The sequence below is a fragment of the Acanthochromis polyacanthus genome, chromosome 21 (genome assembly GCF_021347895.1).
Source record: "Acanthochromis polyacanthus isolate Apoly-LR-REF ecotype Palm Island chromosome 21, KAUST_Apoly_ChrSc, whole genome shotgun sequence".
NCBI classification, from domain to species: Eukaryota; Metazoa; Chordata; class Actinopteri; family Pomacentridae; genus Acanthochromis; species Acanthochromis polyacanthus.
The window spans coordinates 30,179,167-30,199,990 of NC_067133.1; the positions used below are offsets into that span (position 1 = coordinate 30,179,167).

The window sequence follows — 20,824 nt, forward strand, 5'->3', positions numbered from 1 at the left end:
CGTCTGTGTGGGTGGTGTGTTGCCAGAAAATACACTTAGCAGAACATATTTAACTGACTCATAATGATGGCTTGTGGGTGTGTGTTGGTGTGTATTTATGTGTGTAAACAGGCCAGACGTCGGTTCATTTGAGCCGTCGGCCTGATCGGTCTGACTCACTCACACCCGTTTGACCTTCGACATGAGAGCAGGGATAAAATCTTAACTGTCACTGTGAGGTTTTTAAGTTTGGCTCATCATACAGACCCATATCTGTCAGAGAAATAACACTGAGGGGATAGTTTTTATCTGATGTTCATATATAAATGCTATACATGTTACATATGGACACATGCATTTTTAGAATTTAAGTTATGGATCATTCCAGAACTGGAGGACATTTTATGTCTCACCCATCAAATTTACAATAATCAATGTAGAAAATACTAAAACATGCAGTAGTTGTGTAAATGTTCTTGTCCTGAGACCAAGTCTAAAAAATAAAATAAAAAAAATAAAAAATAGGAGAAAAGAATGATTGAAGATATTTTCAAAAATACCAAATAAATCTGGAGTTCCCCTAAAATGTCAATTTTCTCTTGTCCCACCCCCCGATGACCAAACTGGATCTCTAATAAAACAGTTCAAATGAAGTTTAAATCTATTTTTTTGTTTTGCTTTTTTTTCCATTGATGTCTCTTGTAACTGTGAGAACATTTTTTTAATCAACATAATACTTGAAATAATAATTATTACACATGGAACGTGTCCCACAACATGTTAGCAGAACCGGTTGATGATGTTTTTGCCATTTTCTGTCTCGTTTTTGCCATTTTGTGTCTTGTTTTTATCATTTTGTATCTCGTTTTTGTCATTTTCAGTATCTTTTCTGTCATTTTGTGTCTTGCTTTTGTTGTTTTCTGTCTCGTTTTCATCATTTTGTTTTGTTTTTGTCATTTTGTGTCTTATTTTCATCACTTTCTGTATCATTTCTGTCATTTTGTGTCTTGCTTTTGTTGTTTTCTGTCTCTATTTTGTTGTTCTGTGTCTTTTTGTTGTTTCCATACTTCAACAGTTTTCCTAAAGAATGTGCAGAGCAAAGCTATGTCCTCTCCTCTATTTTCCATCTTTTCATCCATTGTCAGCCTTGATTGAATGTCTCTCTCTACCTCATATTATCAGGATCAGACTCATTCTTTGGACTGTTTTCCATCAGTCAGTTTGTCCTCTTGGTCAGCAGTAACAGCTAGCTAAATATCTAGCTTCTACTGCTGAGAAAAAGATCACATTAGCATGGATTAGCATCCCTGTTACTGTGATTAGAGTAGGGTTAGCAAACAGCACAGAAAACATGGAATAAAAATGCTACCATTGATGTGGAAGCTGAGCCCATCAATACCTATTATTGATGAATATGGAGCAGAACACTGGAGAAGAGAAGGTTTATTTTTTAAACATTTAAAGCCCAAATGTCCTCCAGTTCTGGAATGACCCTTACTAAATGCTTTTATTTGGTGTTTCAGCCATCTGGACCATCTCTACATTAAAGATCTTTGTCTAATTTGCACCTACACAGAGCTATGGTGGATAATAAAGATTTATGTGCGTGCTGAATTAAATGCCACAACTGCCAGCAGAAAGTAACATTGATAATATACAAATGCAGCAGACGTGTTTGCTTTAATCGATCGCCAAGCGTTGAAGTTAAACAAACGTAATGTAATTACTGAATTTCTTGTTAGGTGGTGTCAGGCTGTGTTTTTCTGAATGTTGTGGCTTTCATTCTGAGATTTACTTGACATGTTCCTTGACTGGCCTCCCTCACTCCGTTTGAGTGGATGATTCTCGCCACCATCATTGCCAACTGCATCGTCTTGGCTCTGGAGCAGCATTTGCCTGACGGGGACAAGACGCCGCTGTCTGAACGCCTGGTGAGTTCAACAGACAGTCCTGCTCATCGTGTTTACACGTGTGTGCCACACGCAAACATGATTAAATCCAGTGACAGTTGTCTCCTTGTGGATTTCAGTAGATGTTTGTCTGCTGTGTAAAAGCAGATTTAAAGCACAGAGTTTTGTCACGTTGAAGTAAACTGCACATCAGAAAATTTAAACCTACATTTACAGAAATGAGAAAAGACCAATTAGACACATTAAAATTCTCGCTCATATCGTCATTAGCTGCTCATAAAATGTCACATATGTGAAAAAGATTCTTCTAACTCATCTGGTTGCTGGTCTATCTGTTTCTAAAACCCTTCTTCTCTCTCCTCCGTCTTCCTTTGCTTGTTCTCGCTCTTCAGGATGATACAGAGCCGTACTTCATTGGGATCTTCTGTTTTGAGTCTGGAATAAAGATCCTGGCACTCGGCTTCGCCTTCCACAAGAACTCCTACTTGAGAAATGGATGGAACGTCATGGACTTTGTGGTGGTGCTCACGGGGTAAGTGGCTGCAAACATCCAACCATCATCTACACAAAGCTTAGTCCTCATCAGGAACATGGGGGCTGGAGTCTGTCCCAGATGACTGAGGGTGAAAGTTCACCTGGACAGGTAACAGCCTATCACAGGGCTACACATACAGACAAACAATCACACTCACATTCACACCTACAGACAGTTTAGAATCACCAGTTAACCTCAGCATGTTTCTGGACTGTGGGAGGAAGCCGGAGAAAACCCACACATGTACAGGAGAACATGGAGACTCCAAGCAGAAGATCCCTAGCCTAGCCGCGCTAGACAACCCACAGCAACAAATTTAATTCTCTGCCAGGGTGGGTCTAGTTACCCTCGGTAAGCCTTGAGGTTGGATGCTCCTAAAACTGGCCGAAGAATCACCATGAAGTGTAGAGTCAGAAGGCGGGTGTAACTAAGTGACGACAGAGGCGCGACGATTCTGACAGAAACAACCGGAAACAACTAGCCTAGCCACGCTAGACAACCCACGGCAACGAATTTAATTCTCTGCCAGGGTCGACAACAAAAACAACAACAGTCGTTGAGCTCCATTAGCACCGACTCTGAATAATCTTTCTGTTAACATGTCTGTAATATACTTGAGCTTCACCCATTGACTGTATAAATAAGGCTTCACCGAACTACCGCATCCTCTGATTTCCGGCGCTCTAGGAACTACGTCAGCCTATTCATTGCGCTGATTGGTTGTATACCTACCCAACTGCTGCAGAGTGATTTGAAAGACAACCTCTTAGCCCGCCTCCCTCCCTGTCGAGAGTTCCTAGACCCTTGCGTCTTCAGAGCTGGATCTAGCGCGGCTTGGCTAGAAGATCCCAGGAAGAACCAGGGATCCTCTAGCTGCAAGGCGACGGTGCTAACACTGATTCACTGTGCAGCAAAAAAACACACATTCATTACAAACAAGGAGAATATGCAGCTGAGTGTTTCCATGCAAGGTCAGAATCAGACTGAAGTTGGACAGAACAACGGTTTGGTGACGGTTTGTCAGAGCCTGTCATGCTTTTCAGTGTGTGTCCTCCACATACATGTGTGAGTGTCCTTTCCCTGCTCCTGTGCCCTAATGAATGGCGCCATTCTGAGCAAGGCAGCCGTCAGATCACAGAGCAGAACCACAGGCAGCCAGCAGCCCGGGCAGCGAACAAATGTCACCACAATATATACAGAGAAAGAAGGGTTGGGGGCCACAGAGGGAGCCGACTCTGGAGCGAAGGCTGGAGGAAACATTTAGAGGTGTTACTAGCTCAGTAGAGAAAGAGAGTCCATGGGAAGGAATGGAAAGAGAAGCAAAGTAAGTAAAATGTGCAGAACAGAGACCATATTTAAAGGCCGGTAGGGATAATGTGGATAGATACCAAAACAGTTTGTTCTGAGGAAGATGAAAACGAGGTCAGAGGTAAGAAATGCAATGCAACCTGAGACTGGAGATAGAAATGAGTTTATATAGTTACTATCACCTTCACTCATCAGACTAAACCAGAGAAATTGGACAAAAATTTGACAGATACAAAGGGATGGAAGAGTAGCAGAACAGTTGTGTCTACAAACACACAAATAGCTGCACAGTTTCTATTCAGTGATGCTCTGATTTATCCAAGCCTGATTCTGTTTTCCCAACATATTCATCTGCTGATCCATCCGTCACACTGATGCCATTCGTCCTTTCATACGTATTTTTTGAAAGTGTCCTTGATGTGTTTATATCTGCTGGTGTACGGCTGCAGTTTGTGTTAAAAACTGATGTGATTCCAGTGATTGTGATGCATGATGTGTTCATGGAAAAGGGGAAAATGTGCTTTAAATGCTTGTGAATGTGCAGCCCAGTGTTATTCCCAACTCGTCACACACGAACAATTTGTGACAACATATGTGGCATTTCCTTTTAATGCAATGGCTGCACCTTGAGCGTCATTTATCAACATGCAAGACGTGCGTTAGACTCCTTAAATGTCAGAAGCAGAAACAGTGAGACTGCTGGTGGTGCAAAGAACATCACAGTTGTGTTGAGGAGTCAGTGTGGTAACAATGAAAATGGAGAACGTTTAGTTTATGTAATGAAGTCGTGTTTTTTACCTAAACTTGTGACTGAAAACAAATATTATAAAAATTCTAATAAATGAACAATAAATAATAAATGATTGAGTGTAAACATTTAATCACTAAAAACAATTTCTTTTTAGTCAGAAATTCAACAATTTCTGGCAATTTTTAAATGACTTGTTTTTTAATAAACACAACAGAAAAGGGTTTATTTTGATTTCAGCCACCTAATTCTGATTTTGATTTTGTTATTGATGATCAGAAATCACAGCAACATAGAATGTGTCCATTTAATATAGATATACCCACAAACAAAATGATCTTGCTCTGAGCACAGGCGTGTGTTCTGTATGTGTACATTATGTACGGATACTGAATCACGTGACCTAAATATGTAGCGGGTGGCAGGAATTGATGCGACTCAGAAACACCCCCACAATTTAATCAGTTGTTCCTTGGATCATTTCTGATGGGTAAGTCCTGATAAGTCCTCAGAGGTGGATTTGTAGTAGGATCACAATCAGCTGATGTAGCATTCACTTGTTGTCATGGTTACAGTGATGCCGTGCCGCTATCTGGCAATGATACAGAAATCTTTAACAAATCCTAAGCTGTATCACTGCAAAAATCTGATCACTTGGTCCTTGTGTCATTTCTGACTTTGCCTGAAAATTTCGTCCAGATCGGTCAGTCTGTTTTTGAGTAATGTTGCTGACAGACAGACAGACAGACAGACAGACGGACGTATGCCAATCATCACATAAAAATGCACAAAGAAATAAATAATGATAAACACATGGTTTCACCTTCCTAGCTGTAAAATAAAGAAAAAACCTGCAGGAACACAGGTCATGGTAAGGGGGAACCCTGCATGTCAGTGACGCTGAGGACATTCAGGCTCACAGGGATGGCTTGATCAGGTTTTATTAGAAATCCACATCCTGACCTAAAGTTTTCCTTTTGTTTTTCATGGTGATATGCATCTAATGCATTAAAATTAAACCATCGAGCAATCTAATGAATGAAAGGACCAAGAAAATGAAAGGACCAGGAGAGGACGGAGGTCACAGAAATGGCATGAACAATAATGAGGAAGAGAATCATGAGGACAAAGAAGAGGAGGTGGAGGAGGATGCTGCTGGTCGAGACAAGGGAACCAATCAGAAGGCAGAAACGTTGGGCGGTCGTAAACATTGACCAGTTGCAGCGCCTTTTTTGGGTGCCTGTAGAACCAGTCAGGTCTTTCTTTCTTTTGATACCTAATGGAATAAAACAGGCATTAGAATTCCAGTTAGGAAAATCGGGACATCAGGCCTGGAAGATGGGATTGGAATGGATCAGCTTCCACTGTGGAAAAAGACATGACTTGTAGGGCGCAAAGGGGATAAATATAGTATATAATTTTTATCCTTTAGATTTGTGTCTGAATAATGTTGTCAGCATCCGTCTTTATACGACCAGATTCACCAAGTTTCAAAATGATTCTCAAGGTCTCCCCTGAAAAATATGCTAAAGGGAACGACCAGTGTTTGTGAAGCTGTCATCAAGAATTCATGGCCCAGTCTCCTAATGGGACAATTTAGTCGTCAAATAATATGCTGGAATGCCTCGGAAACACCTAGATTTCCTGATGCACCAAACTGATTTGCCAAAACACATATTTAGTTTTTGATTTTTGTTTATTTTAGTTTTATTTATATAGTGGCAGTTTGTAGGAGAGAGAGCTAACAAATCCAATGTGATTACGCTTTTAGCAAGCATTTGGCAACAGGAGGAAGAAAAAAAAACAAAAACTCCCCTTTAACAGGAAGAAACCTCCGCCAGAACCAGGCTCAGGGAGGGCGGCCATCTGCCTCGACTGGTTGGGGTGAGGGTGAAGGTGAGAGAGGACAGGATGGCAGATAGAAAACACACAAACGACGCCCAAGACAAACAGCTGGGAGGTCAGTGAGGCCGGTTCACATATGTGTAGAAAAACACAACATATGAGAGAAGACACGAGGTTAGCGACATGCATATTAATGTCATTACAGCAGATTTTGCGTTTACTACGAGCTCTAATGTAGGACTCACTGGCACAGATTGCATGTTTTGGCCCATGCGTGTGGTGATTTGGAGAGCTTCATGGCTTACGTAAACCCGACACATCTCTGCTGACAAAGCACCAGTGGAAGCAGTGATTGCCCCCCTCTGCCCACCTTTTCTCTCTCTCACACTCAGTATGGCAGCATGTCCTCATGCTTTAATAAGAGCAATCGTGAAGCCAAGCTCCTCTCAGCGTGGCACAACGGAGTGACTGTAAGAGAGAAGAGAGGTGAGAAGACGAGTGTCAGCGAGACAGCAGGAAGCAGCGAGATGCAGCGAGGAGGAAGGAGAGGTTGAGCAGAAGGAAACCAGGCTGTCCTCAAAACTTCCTCACATTCGTAGACCCTTCCTGGATCTTTCTGTTGCACCGAGACGCGTGTTTGCTCGTTATTCCAACGGGAGCCTCAATGTGCCGATGGCTGAAAGGCAAGACGCTAAAATAAAACAGGTTGTGTTGTCAATCGATGACTGACGAGCGCATCAAAAAGCAGTTTTGGAAAAGGAAGAAAACCTCTGAATTTATTGTACATGTGACAGATCACTCAGACAGCCCTGAGCAGCCAGTGGAAACGACAGCGTGTTAGAAATGACACGTCATGAGACACGTTCAGGTGTGAAAAAAGCAAAGTCAATTTAACATCCTAAAAATACACAAAGAAAGGCTTTAGGTCCAGAGGAATATTTGAAAAAGTCGAAGGAAATTAATCAGTAACGGGACACGACTGTGATTAATTAACTGTAATTAATCACATTTTGTCAATTATTAATATTTGACACAATAAGAAAGGTTTTTCAACTCAATTAAATTTAGGTTGAGACTGTATGGATGAACAGACATACATGTGATCTCAACAACAAAAATGTTTGGTTCATTTCTATTTATCAGCATTTTTCATCTGTTTGCTACATTCACAGATTACTGCAGACTCAAAGTGACATTATAGTGATTAGATTCAACATTTTAAGACTTTCTGTGAACTCAAACACCTCCAGTGTCTTCTAAAGTGGTCTATTATGGGATGGCTCCACTGTTAGCCAGTACCAGGACTGTGGTAGCTAACGTTAGCTCTGGTGCTAACAGCAACATGTTTTACATTGAGGTGATCAGACAACAACCAGGCTTTTATCCAAGCTGCCATCGGGAAGATTTTTAGAAGAAAACTTTATTCCCAACGAGCTCAATGCGTCTCCTCTTCCTTCACTGTTCACCAAAATTTCTGACATCACTGACATCCACAGTGCATCCTGTGGATCTTCTTCACGGCTGGAAAACAGACTTTAGGTTCATTAGCGCCACCTACTGGGCTGGAGTGTTCATCAGAGTTACTGGTGTGCCACAAGTTAGGGAGCTGAGAAAGGGGTGATTAAATGAGTTATTTTTCTTAACAGATTATTAGTCCACCAAGGAACCGTGGAGTTATTTGACGATCGACATACGTCTGTCTGTCTGTCTGTCTGTCTGTCTGTTAGCAACGTTACTCTTGGGATGAAATTTTCAGGGAAGGTCAGAAACAACACAAGGACCAAGTGATCAGATTCTGGCAGTGACGCATCTTGTAGTCTGGATCCACGGATTAGTAAAAGATTTCTGTGTCATTGCCAGATAGCAGCACGGCGTCACTGTAACCATGACAACCAGTGAACACTACATCAGCTGATTGTGATCCTGCTACAAATCCACCTCTGAGGACTTATCAGGACTTATCCATCAGAAATGATCCAAGGAACAGCTGATTAAATTGTGGGGGTGTTTCTGAGTCCCATCAATTCCCGCCGCCCGCTACATATTTAGGTCACATGATTCAGTATCCGTACATAACGTACACATGCAGAACACACGCCTGTGCTCAGAGCAAGTCATGACTTTTTCAAAATCTTGTCCATCTGAAATGATCCAACGACTGAGCAGCCTTGTAGGAGGACTGTGCTCTCTGAGTGTTTTTCTTGTTTCTTCTGTTATTAATTAATCAAAATTGACGTGTTAAAGTTCCAGCCCTAAAATTAATATGTCAATGATAAATAAAGGACTAATTCAAAACCTTTCTTTCAAAAAATGACAAAACACATCTGTTGCTTTACTTCTGTCAACCAAATTTGTTTTTAACGATTTTGCAAGATTTCCAGACGCCTCTACACTGCAGCTCTTCCAGCACTCATCCTGTGCTGTACATTCCCGTGATACATTCTGGACACTGACCCAAATCAATACATTTTACACTCACACTCAGAACCACACACTTTCTTTGTTGTGCTCTGTGTGAATGGTGGTTGTGTGTTTTTTCTTAGCCGTGCAGCTCTTTGAAGATGAAAGCCTACTTGGCCTTTCTGCCCACCTCTGGTGGAAACCTTTGATAACACACTGACCGGCGCAGAAGCACAACACACACGCACACAGACACACACACACACACACGTTTGTACTTCTATCTTAGTGAGGACATCCATAGGTGTAATGCATTTCCTAGAGCCTTACCCTAACCTTAACCATCACAACTGATTGCCTAAACTTAATCCTAACCCTAACCAAACCTCAATTCATACCTGTTCTCTAAAAACAAGTCTTCACCCTCAAACATGGCTGTTTCAAAGTGAGGACCGGCCAAAATGTCCTCACTTTGTAAAAATGTCCTCACTTTGATAGTTAAATGCAGAAAATGGCCCTCACAATGTAGCAAGTACAAGAACACACACACACACACACACACACACACACACACACACACACACACACACACACACACACACACACACACACACACCTACACACGGACACACACACACACCTACACACGGACACACACACACACAGACATTTCCACTTCAAACATTCTTTTCTCTTTCCCATCGTGCACGTTCAGCCGCTCTCTTCAAACACGTATAGAGACAAACACACTTAACATGTCTGAATGGATTAGCTATTCATTCTACAACCTTGTTGGGTGTCATTTGATTTGTGTGTGTGTGTGTGTTGACCCCTCTGTTGTAGTAAATTGCCAGAGTGGTTTGGCACTGGGAATAAGCTAGTTGTTTTTTATACCCCACTATTGATTATTAGTCCAATTACCCTTAGTTTACAGCCATTCCTGCCTTGCACCCTCCCTCCTGTCACCTTCCTGTTCACATTCTTCTCAACAGACACAAAAGGAACAAAGAAAGGTCCTTTCAGTGAGTTTGCAATTAACTGATGTTAAAATTTAACCCTGTTGTTATGTTTCAGTTCAAACTGACCCATTTTAAAGTGGAAAAAAAAATGTTCAAAGTATTTTTTTGGTATGAAACTTCTACTCCTCGGCTTAATATGTGCAAACAACAACAACACCAAAGAAAACGGTTCATTTCACATATTCGTAAACCTGAACAGACGCGACACCTCGTATTAATTTATCAATATCACTCTATAAAAAGAAAAAAATTCAAAATATAAAAAATGTTAGAAATCAGTGTCATGTAAAACTGTTGTCATTTATTTGGATGTCTTTCCAATGTGCATTTCAAAAAGTTTTAACATGCATTTTTTGTGAAAAACAAGTGAATTTTCCTCATTGAACCATGATCTGTGAAGGTAAAGAACACCACAGCACTGATAGAAACGTTTAGCAATGGAGTAAGTAATGAGATAGAAACATTATTTATTGGGACTTTTTGGTTTCTGACATTTTTAGATCATTACACATCAGTGCTGTTCCTCAGAAATGAAGCTAACAGGAGGATTAAACACACTAAACATGCTAACATGCTAAATCTGTGCTTGCAATAAACACACTTTGATACTTAATGTCAGTGAGAATGATGACAGTTTTTAGCTGAAATGGGTGAAGTATTGTGGAATCCTGCTTTAAAAAAAAGAGGCATGTCCATCCATCCATCCATCCGTTTTCCACTTCTAGCCACAGGGTTTCAGATCCACCTTATATAGGTCACCAGTCAGTCACACATAGAACCAGACTGCCTTCTATGGGCAGTTTAGAGTCCCCGCTTAGCTAAAACTGTCTTTGGAATGTGGAAAGAAACTAAAGCACCTGGAGAAAAATAACACAGCCCTCCATACGGAAAGGTTCCAGCTGGTTCCTGTGGGGTGATCGTACCGCCCACTGCAGCACCGTGCCGCCCTGAAGGAGTGTGTTTCCCAGTTTAAAATACATTTCAAGGTTACTGTGAAAAATTATCGCAATTCCCTGTAGCTTTGACATTCAGATAATTAAATACTGTTTAGGCCGGTCTAGAGGTAGTGCCTTTCCTTCTGTCACTGGGTTTCTGATAGGCAGCTACACACTGGTGCCAAATTAAAGGAAAACCCGACATTTGGGGGGTGGAGGGGTGGGTGGGGGTGGGTTTGAAACAGTTTGAATTCTGATTCCAATTCCTCTCTACTGGAAGGACTAAACACCATTCTTCCAAGATCGATACTCCCAAATTTGGAGTTCTGATGACAAGGGTTCTGGATTTTCCTTTAATTTGTCATCCATCTGTACACGTTTGTTGATTTTTCCACTAATTTACAATTTAGCAAATGTCATAATGTGACAATAATGTGATAATGTTTCCTGCTAAAGGAGGCAATAATAATAATAATAATAACAACAACGTGAGAAACGCTAAAGATCACGCAGACACAACAGATATTTAAATTATGGTCGCTGAAGCAAACGAGGAGACGAGGAGAGATAAGTTCGGGAAAGAGATGGTTTAGAGCACGATGTGGACGAAGATAATTGGCCTCGTTTAGCTGAAGTCAGCAGGAAAGCAGACGGAGAGAAAATACTGTTTGTATAACGTGTTAGATTCCCATGAGGAGGACGGTGGGGAGGCTGTGTAACATCAGCGTTGCTTAATGCAAGTCTCCTTAATCATTTGTGTTCTTTGGCCAGGTGTGTGTGCTTACTTGCGCACGCACACGTGTGTGTGTGTGTGTGTGTGTGTGTGTGTGTGTGTGTGTGTGTGTGTGTGTGTGTGTGTGTGTGTGTGTGTGTGTGTGTGTGTGTGTGTGTGTGTGTGTGTGTGTGTGTGTGCGTGCGTGTGTGTGTGTATGTGTGGTCAGGTGCTGGCTATACTTGTGGGGACCAAATGTCCCCACAACTGTAGGAAAACCAAAAGAAATATCACTTGTGGGGACCTCATTTCAGTCCCCACAAGTTTAAACAGTGTTTTACTTGGCCATGTTGTTGTTACTGAAAAAAGTAAAAGTGCAAAAACGTTTCTTTAGGGTTAGCCATTGTTTTGGTCTGGGTTAGGGTTAGGGGTTAGATATGAATGGGAGTCAATGGTATGTCCCCACAATGATAGAAAAACATAGTAGGTCTGTGTGTGTGTGTGTGTGTGTGTGTGTGTGTGTGTGTGTGTGTGTGTGTGTGTGTGTGTGTGTGTGTGTGTGTGTGTGTGTGTGTGTGTGTGTGTGTGTGTGTGTGTGTGTGTGTGTTTGGTTTGAGAGACGTTTCAGTACAGTCGACAGCATCTCTGTTCCAGTTGCTTGTTCCACATGACCCACTTCCAGTGTGCATACTTGAATAAAATTATTCTCCCTCAGTATGTTCCAGCTCCAGCTTTTTAGCCCATTTTCTGTGCAGATGTGCGTTGTTTGTGTCTGTGTCCGTGTGTGTCATGTGTCATGTGTCCGTGTGTCCGTGTGTGTGTATATCACCCACGAAACATTTACATTAAATAGGGAAACGAGGGGAGGAGGGAAAAAACAAAAAAACAATCAATCTGGCTCCTCCCTCGGCCCTGTTACCAAGGTGATACAGAGATTCTATCAATGAGCTAAGGTCCCTGTTGCCATGGAAACACTTATGAATGAGAAAGGGCCCAGTAACCGTGGAGACGGTTGAATGAGAAACTGCCTCATCAGTCTGACACCGTTTGTGATGGCGGATGCTGTTTCGAAACTGAGTTCTTCATCGTTTTGCCATCATCATCATCCTCATCCTCATCCTCATCCTCATCATCATCCTCAGTGCTTTGACTGTAGTTTCAGTCATAAGTAGATGAGATGCATTAATGTGGAACTGCAGGGTTTTTATTTTGGTTTCTGTGTTAGACGTACCCATTTATCATTCCATGTGTGGATGGAAACAGGTGTTTGTGTTATTTCAGCACACAGTGGGTTCAGTTTTTGCTCCATATTTCACACCAGATGTGCAGGTTATTCACTCGCCTCGATCTGGAAGGTAAATACTGTGCTTTAATCCTAATACTGTAGGTGTCAGTGGTCTTTTTCAACCTGTTTATCGCTTCGTTGTTTTTAGTTTTCCTCTCTTTTTGTTGCTTTCCTGCCACCTGCTGTGTGGGTCATGTTGTGACCTCCCAGTGAAGCTCCACAGTAAGAGTACAACCATCTATTTACTTAAATACTACTGTTAGAGTAGTACAATGTGAGATCAAGCGTAAAAAGACAAAGAGCTAATTCAGTGTAGCACTACAGTCAAAATAATAGTAATCCACACTAATAGTTGATTACGAGAGGTTTCAGAGGAGTAATTGCTGTGAAAATAATATAATTATCAAATATTAACAAGACAACATGCAGCGTTCGTTTTGTTTTCACCATCAAACAGCTTATTCAAAGGGAATTGTTAGATTTTCTGGGTTTGTGTCTGTAGTGTAATATTGTAAAGCATTGAAACGATCATGTGAAGATCACTGATGTAAACTGGAACAAAATCAATCAAACTGAATTGAATTAAAATAGATTAAATCTGCAAAACTGCATGTTTTGATGAGACAAAATCTCTACAGACGAGGCAAACATCATAGCCTGCTTGTCTGGTTCTGCTATGTTTTATACATTTGTAGCTTGTATTTTTTTAAGATTAACCTTGCTGTGTTTCTTTGCTTGACCTGAGCCATGAAGCAAATAGTAAGGATTTCTTTTCTTTTTTTTTACATTTGCTGGCCTGACAAAACCTAAGACATAACTTTTTTGGTTAGATACACACGTGGACAAAATTGTTGGTACCCCTCAGTTAAAGAAGGAAAAACCCACAATTCTCACTGAAATCACTTGAAACTCACAAAAGTAACAATAAATAAAAATTTATTGAAAATTAAATAATCAAAATCAGCCATCACTTTTGAATTGTTGATTAACATAATTATTTAAAAAACAAACTAATGAAATAGGGCTGGACAAAAATGATGGTACCCATAACTTAATATTTTGTTGCACAACCTTTTGAGGCAATCACTGCAATTAAACGATTTCTGTATTTGTCAATGAGCGTTCTGCAGCTGTCAACAGGTATTTTGGCCCACTCCTCATGAGCAAACAGCTCCAGTTGTCTCAGGTTTGATGGGTGTCTTCTCCAAATGGCATGTTTCAGCTCCTTCCACATATGTTCAATGGGATTCAGATCTGGGCTCATAGAAGGCCACTTTAGAATAGTCCAACGCTTTTCTCTCAGCCATTCTTGGGTGTTTTTGGCTGTGTGTTTTGGATGGTTGTCCTGTTGGAAGACCCATGACCTGCGACTGAGACCAAGCTTTCTGACACTAGGCAGCACATTTCTCTCCAGAATGCCTTGATAGTCTTCAGATTTCATCGTACCTTGCACACTTTCAAGACACCCTGTGCCAGATGCAGCAAAGCAGCCCCAAAACATTACTGAGCCTCCTCCATGTTTCACCGTAGGGACAGTGTTCTTTTCTTCGTATGCTTGGTTTTTGAGTCTATGAACATAGAGTTGATGTGCCTTACCAAAAAGCTCCAGTTTGGTCTCATCTGTCCAAAGGACATTCTCCCAGAAGCTTTGTGGCTTGTCAACATGCATTTTTGCAAATTCCAGTCTGGCTTTTTTATGAGTTTTTTTCAGCAGTGGTGTCCTCCTTGGTCGTCTCCCATGAAGTCCACTTTGGCTCAAACAACGACGAATGGTGCGATCTGACACTGATGTACCTTGGCCTTGGAGTTCACCTTTAATTTCTTTGGAGGTTGCTCTGGGCTCTTTGGATACAATTCCAACGATCCGTCTCTTCAATTTGTCATCAATTTTCCTCTTGCGGCCACGTCCAGGGAGGTTGGCTACTGTCCCGTGGGTCTTGAACTTCTGAATAATATGAGCCACTGTTGTCACAGGAACTTCAAGCTGTTTAGAGATGGTCTTATAGCCTTTACCTTTAAGATGTTTGTCTATAATCTTTTTTCGGATGTCCTGGGACAATTCTCTCCTTCGCTTTCTGTTGTCCATGTTCAGTGTGGTACACACCTTTTCACCAAACAGCAGGGTGACTACTTGTCTCCCTTTAAATAGGCAGACTGACTGATTATGAGTTTGGAAACACCTGTGATGTCAATTAAATGACACACCTGAGTTAATCATGTCACTCTGGTCAAATAGTTTTCAATCTTTTATAGAGGTACCATCATTTTTGTCCAGGCCTGTTTCATTAGTTTGTTTTTTTAAATAATTATGTTAATCAACAATTCAAAAGTAATGGCTGTTTTTGATTATTTAATTTTCAATAAATTTTTTATTTATTGTTACTTTTGTGAGTTTCAAGTGATTTCAGTGAGAATTGTGGGTTTTTCCTTCTTTAACTGAGGGGTACCAACAATTTTGTCCACGTGTGTAGATATTTTTCCTTCATAAAAGGAGGCATTTAATACACCTTTTAACTCCTTTTCCAAACAAAATGTCCCCAGTGTGTGCCACCTACCTCAGCCAAGAGTAAAAATGGACACATTTATTACCATGAAAATCACTGTTACTGCAAATAAAGCGAGAGAGGAACTGTCAATACTGTGAATTAGGATATTTAATTTCCTACACAGTAAACTCTCAGTTCAGCTGCTTATTTTATTAACTTGCCATCAGAGCTCTGAAACTTCATACGACTAAACATGATCCTCATTAAGCCCATTTAGGTTCAACACTGTCCCATAATAAAGGATGTTTCTGAAAAAGCAAAGTGATTCATATTATTGTTATTAATAAATGCTAATAAACTGATCAATTTTCTAATCTGCTTGGTATTAGCTGCAGCACCAGCGGCGTAAAACAGACATGACAGTAAATCTGAACCAAGAGTAAAACCTTTTTTTTTTTTTTTTTTTGCATTTTCTGCATCAGCAGCTGACTGCAGGGTTCAGACGGCATCCGGAAAAGATTCGGTCAAAGGGTGGAGCTTTTTGTAGCAGATGCTAGACTCTGAACAGAAGCTCCTCCAAGGCAGGATAGCTGTGCAGCATCAGTTACCATGACGATATCACTGTGCAGCATCAGTTACCATGACGATATCACTGCCCAGCATCAGTTACCATGGCGATATCACCGCACAGCATCAGTTACCATTGCGATATCACCACGCAGCATCAGTTACCATGTCGATATCACCGCACAGCATCAGTTACCATGTCGATATCACCGCACAGCATCAGTTACCATGGCGATATCACCACGCAGCATCAGTTACCATGTCGATATCACCGCACAGCATCAGTTACCATGGTGATATCACCGCGCAGCATCAGTTACCATGGCGATATCACCGCGCAGCATCAGTTACCATGGTGATCTAGCAGGTTAACAGAGAGCCACCTTCATGACATTGTAAACTGTGGCTTTAGGCTCAACATGTGCTCCTCTCTGGCAAAGTGCTTGTTTGTTTGTTTGTTTGTTTGGTTGTTTGTAAGCAACAAACAAACAAATAAAACGAGGTTCTACTGATAGAAATGCCTGCGTAGCTACATAGCTCAGTTTGTTAGTGATCCTCCTCATAGCAAGTCTAAAGAATGCTGCTGCTCTAAGTCACTTTGATTTGTGGCTATTTTTTTACTTGGATTAGCCATTTTAAGAGGCTGCCTGGAACGTGTTTATTAAAAATGTGTGCTTTGGCAGGCAGGCTTTGTTAAGTGCTTCTGTTTCCAGACTCTTTGATTTATAGGTCTGGCTTTAATTAATATCACTCCTATTAATGCCACGGACTAGTTTCTGTTCTTTTGCAAATGTCACAATAAGATACTGTGCAGCCGAAACACATTAAAGCCTCATGACCAAACCGGGACCCTCTCAGTTACAAGTCGGGCTCTGATGAGGCATTTGATATCACACAATGTCATCACAAGGACCCAAACCCATGCTGGCGATGAGCCCCCACCGCTGGGGGGCCTTCCTGGTAACACAACACCCAGCTAGAAACCACAGTTAAGTATACCTCCACCCGTAGAGCCTGACTCAGTTTTATCCTTCTACCCGTTTAAGTTTGCAGGATTCCAGTCAAAGCAGGCGGACTTCAAGCCTGTGATTAAGGCTCTGTGGTGTCACTGGGCCTCTTAGTGGAACAGAGCAAAGTAGAAATGTGTCAGAATGATAGAGAGAGGAAGGGATGGGAGAGAGAAGTGGGAAGTAGGATGATTCACAGTGTGCGTCAGACGAAGGGACTGACTGGAAGTCTGGCAGCACGAGGGAACATCTTAACCCTCTCCAGCGCACGCACGCACACACACACACACACACACACACACACACACACACACACACACACACACGCACGCACACGCTGTTTACAATTTCTAATTCAGATGATGAGTGGCGGTTCAGGTGCCACGGCTCACACCGCAATGTGTTTACTCTGCACTCTGAGGACTGGTTGGAGAGAAACATTTTAAATGCACTGAGAATAAGAATAGGCAGAAATGAGCGAGTCAGCATGTCTTCCTCGCCATCTGCCAGTGCCCCCTCGCTCTCTTTGTCTCTAGATGCCACCAACTTTATCTCTCCTCCGTCTTTGTCCTCCCATCTCTCCATCTTCCTCCTCTTCTTTCATTCTACAGTCCATCTCCCTGCAGCCCATCCCTCCTTCCTCCTGATACACTCCTCCATCCTGCTTCACTTGTCAGCTCTATTGATCAGCTCGGCTTTTACAGGATTTACATACGGCGCTGGCTCGGCTGTTTCTAATGACCTGGCATGGGTTTGTGTGTGCGTGTGAGATGGAAAGCGAGAAACAGGGAGGCTGATGGACAGTGACAAACCTAACTCGCTTAAATATTGATTCTCTGTGCTCACGTCTGTGCATTTGTCTTTCCCCTTCAGGATTCTGTCCACTGTGGGCTCAGATTTCGACTTGCGGACCCTCAGGGCTGTTCGAGTCTTAAGGCCTCTCAAACTGGTGTCTGGTATTCCCAGTAAGTCTACGCTCTTCATTTGAACCCAAGACACTGACCAGTAAAGAATTCCTTGAAGATTTTGCCAACCTCTTCTCTTTATAGCAGCTTTTCTGTCGCTTCTGAACAACTGAGGAAAACATATTTCTGAAGGAGTGATTTGTGTTCAGGCTTTGTGCATCTTCTGTGTTGTTCTGCATAATGCACCAACAAAAGCCATTTTCTGTGCCCACAACGCTCATTTTTAAATGTAGTGGCGGTCGTGTTCCAGCTCCACTGCCACTGCAGAGTTATTAATAGCCTGTTCTCTACTACAGGTCTGAATAGGCAAAGCAGGGCTTACTCATCAGAAAAGTCTCTTAGGTTTGTGTGAAGACCAAACTAGAAAACCACACATGGAGGCATGAATTAAACAGAAATAATAATTATGACTGAATTCAGTGATCCACAGGGAGCAGCAGCACGATAAACCCAAGAATCCTTACACAGGTGACGGACTTTAAAGGAGGTTTCATATCAAATCTAAAAATCACAGTGCTTAAGGATATCAAATACTTAATTTTCCCATCAAATAACTCACAAACTAGCGTTCTTGTATGGTTTTGGAACTTTAAACAGTGTAATAATGTCCAGCTGTGGAGGGTATAAAGAGATTTCTTCATAAAAAAGGTGATGAAAGGGCAGTTTTTGTTTGTTTTTTTTGCATTCTGTGATTCTTATTGAAAACAAAACACATTAATATTAAACTGATTAAACTGTAAATGCTAATGCTACATAAACCGTGTCCTCCAGGCTTACAGGTGGTGCTTAAATCCATCATGAAGGCCATGATCCCCCTGCTGCAAATTGGCCTCCTGCTTTTCTTTGCCATCCTCATGTTCGCCATCATCGGCCTGGAGTTCTACATGGGCAAATTCCACACGACCTGCTTCGACAATCACACAGGTAACGCACGGCGCGTGTGTGTGTTTGCCAATAGTGAAGTCAGGATTCATTTGCTAACTGTTTGCCCCAGAGACGCCTGCACCTGCTCCTGCTGAGGTAGACTTTAAATAGTCGCAGTGCTAAAATTAGAAAAGCAATGTAGTTCAGCTGAATAGCATACTTGGCATCGAACTGCTTTGTTTTGTGACGGTAACAGAAAAGATGTCGCCGAAATCTGTTTTTTGCAGGCATCTACGAGTATATCATTTTATAGAATTCGTATTTCTCTATCTATACCTGCGTTTTGTCCTCGCCTCCACCCGTGTTCAGGTGAGATCAAAGAAGACTTTCCGTGTGGAGATGAGCCTCCGTCACGGCTCTGTCCAGAAGGCACCACCTGCAGAAAGTACTGGTTGGGACCAAACTACGGCATCACGCAGTTCGACAACATCCTGTTTGCTATTCTCACCGTCTTCCAGTGCATCACCATGGAGGGCTGGACTGAGCTGCTCTACTGGGTACGGCTGAACACACCTGCATGATCAGTGACCAGTTTAATGGGAACCCAGCCAGCAAAACAGAGCATGTGTGCAGAGGGCGAAGCAGGAACAAACTCTGCACGATCAGGTTTCTGTGAATGTAGCAGGGATTATTCAGACAACTTAGAGTCACCAATTAACCTCAGCATGTTTTTGGACCAGATAAAACCCATGCATGCACGGGGAGAACATGCAAACTCCATACAGAAAGATGTCAGGAAGGCCGTTATGAGAACCAATGATCTTCTACCTGCAAGGCGACAGTGCTAACCCTATCCACTGTGCAGCCCTGGGAAAAAGATGGAACACTGAATGCAGTTTTACAGTTTCAGTTTGTTTTGTGGCTCTTTTAATATGGATAAAACTGCCACACAATATTCTAAAAAAGAAGCAATTAAAATTGCAAACCGAGCTATCCGTTCAAATGCACCCGGACTTAGGATTTATTTTTTTGGATTTGTGCCTTTTTTGCCCGTAAAATACCTAAAATCCACCTGTACACTCTCTGCATCTGCCTGTAAAATGGGTACCAGGTTCTGAACAGTGTCATCACTCTTGTCCAACACTGAATAGTTCCCCTGCTGTCAGTGGCAACGGTTGCTATGGAGACCAGAGGTAGATGAGGGTCTCTGAGTGTTACTGTAGTCGTCTCGTCTCTCATCTCCTTTCCACATCAGTCGCTCTTATTCCTCCCACTGTTCTTTTTTTTGCTCTTTGTTCCCCCCTTTTCCTTTTCTTTCTCTCCCCCATCCCTCCTCTTCTTCCTTTGCATCCCCCTCTCTCCCTCTCTCTCCTCGTGTCCCTCCTTCCCGGTGCTGCTCTATATTTAAAAGGGCCTGTTCAGCCCAAGTTATTCTTGCAGCTGCTGGGGAGGGGAGCAATAAAAGTTTAATGGTAGAAAAAAGGGTCTGCGGTACATTGGGTACACAGCGGCGATACCAGCTAGCATGCAGGAAGAAAGAAAGATGGAGGAGGTGGGGGAGGACAGACAGAAAAGCAAAGGGTCTCTGGGTGGGGAAATGAAGAATCAATGCAGAAGCTGATCAGTGACAGACAGACACAGGGAGAGGTCATGAGTTTAGAAGATTAAAAAAAGTAGGATTGAATGAAAATATGAGCAAAGAGAAAAATTAATTTAAAAAGATGCACAAATCACGGTTCAGGGGTTCCAGAAGACGAGACGAAACAATAAGGAGGGACTAAAGAAATGAGGAGACAGTCTGGACAGGAGGATGGCAGAGACAGAGAGGGAGGGAGAGAAGTGTTTGCTATACATTATTTACTCCGCAGAGCAGCTAAATAGAGTGGCAGATATGCATTTACTTATTGAGATGACTTAAAGCAAAACCATGTCAGCCCTGCTGTTGTTTATATTTCTAGCACTGCTGAGAGCTTCCACCTTTTAATGACGGGACGTTTAATCATAAGATTATTAGCATGATGCCTTTTTTCAGTTATTTTTCAGTTAAATTAAAACATTCCTTGGCTGAATATTAAGGACTCGGAACATTTGTGGAGTACATAGATGCAAAAACTACTTCTTAATTCCACAAGCAGGATTAAAAAATGACATTTTCTGTGCAGACAAACCAAAATATGTGTCAGTGCAACAAATTCTGTGCGTCCTCGTTTGCCTGCTTTACTGATTTACTGAATATTATTGTAAAGTTGGTCATATATA

General features: G+C 41.9%; 1 protein-coding gene across 1 annotated transcript in view; it reads left to right on the forward strand.

The window, feature by feature from the left end:
- Nucleotides 1–20,824, forward strand: part of cacna1aa (calcium channel, voltage-dependent, P/Q type, alpha 1A subunit, a) — a 104,155-nt gene that overhangs the window by 21,681 nt on the left and 61,650 nt on the right. The window contains 5 exon segments of the mRNA XM_051940890.1: nt 1,804–1,910; nt 2,282–2,421; nt 17,610–17,701; nt 18,473–18,625; nt 18,935–19,122. Coding sequence (XP_051796850.1) covers nt 1,804–1,910; nt 2,282–2,421; nt 17,610–17,701; nt 18,473–18,625; nt 18,935–19,122 — 680 coding nt within the window.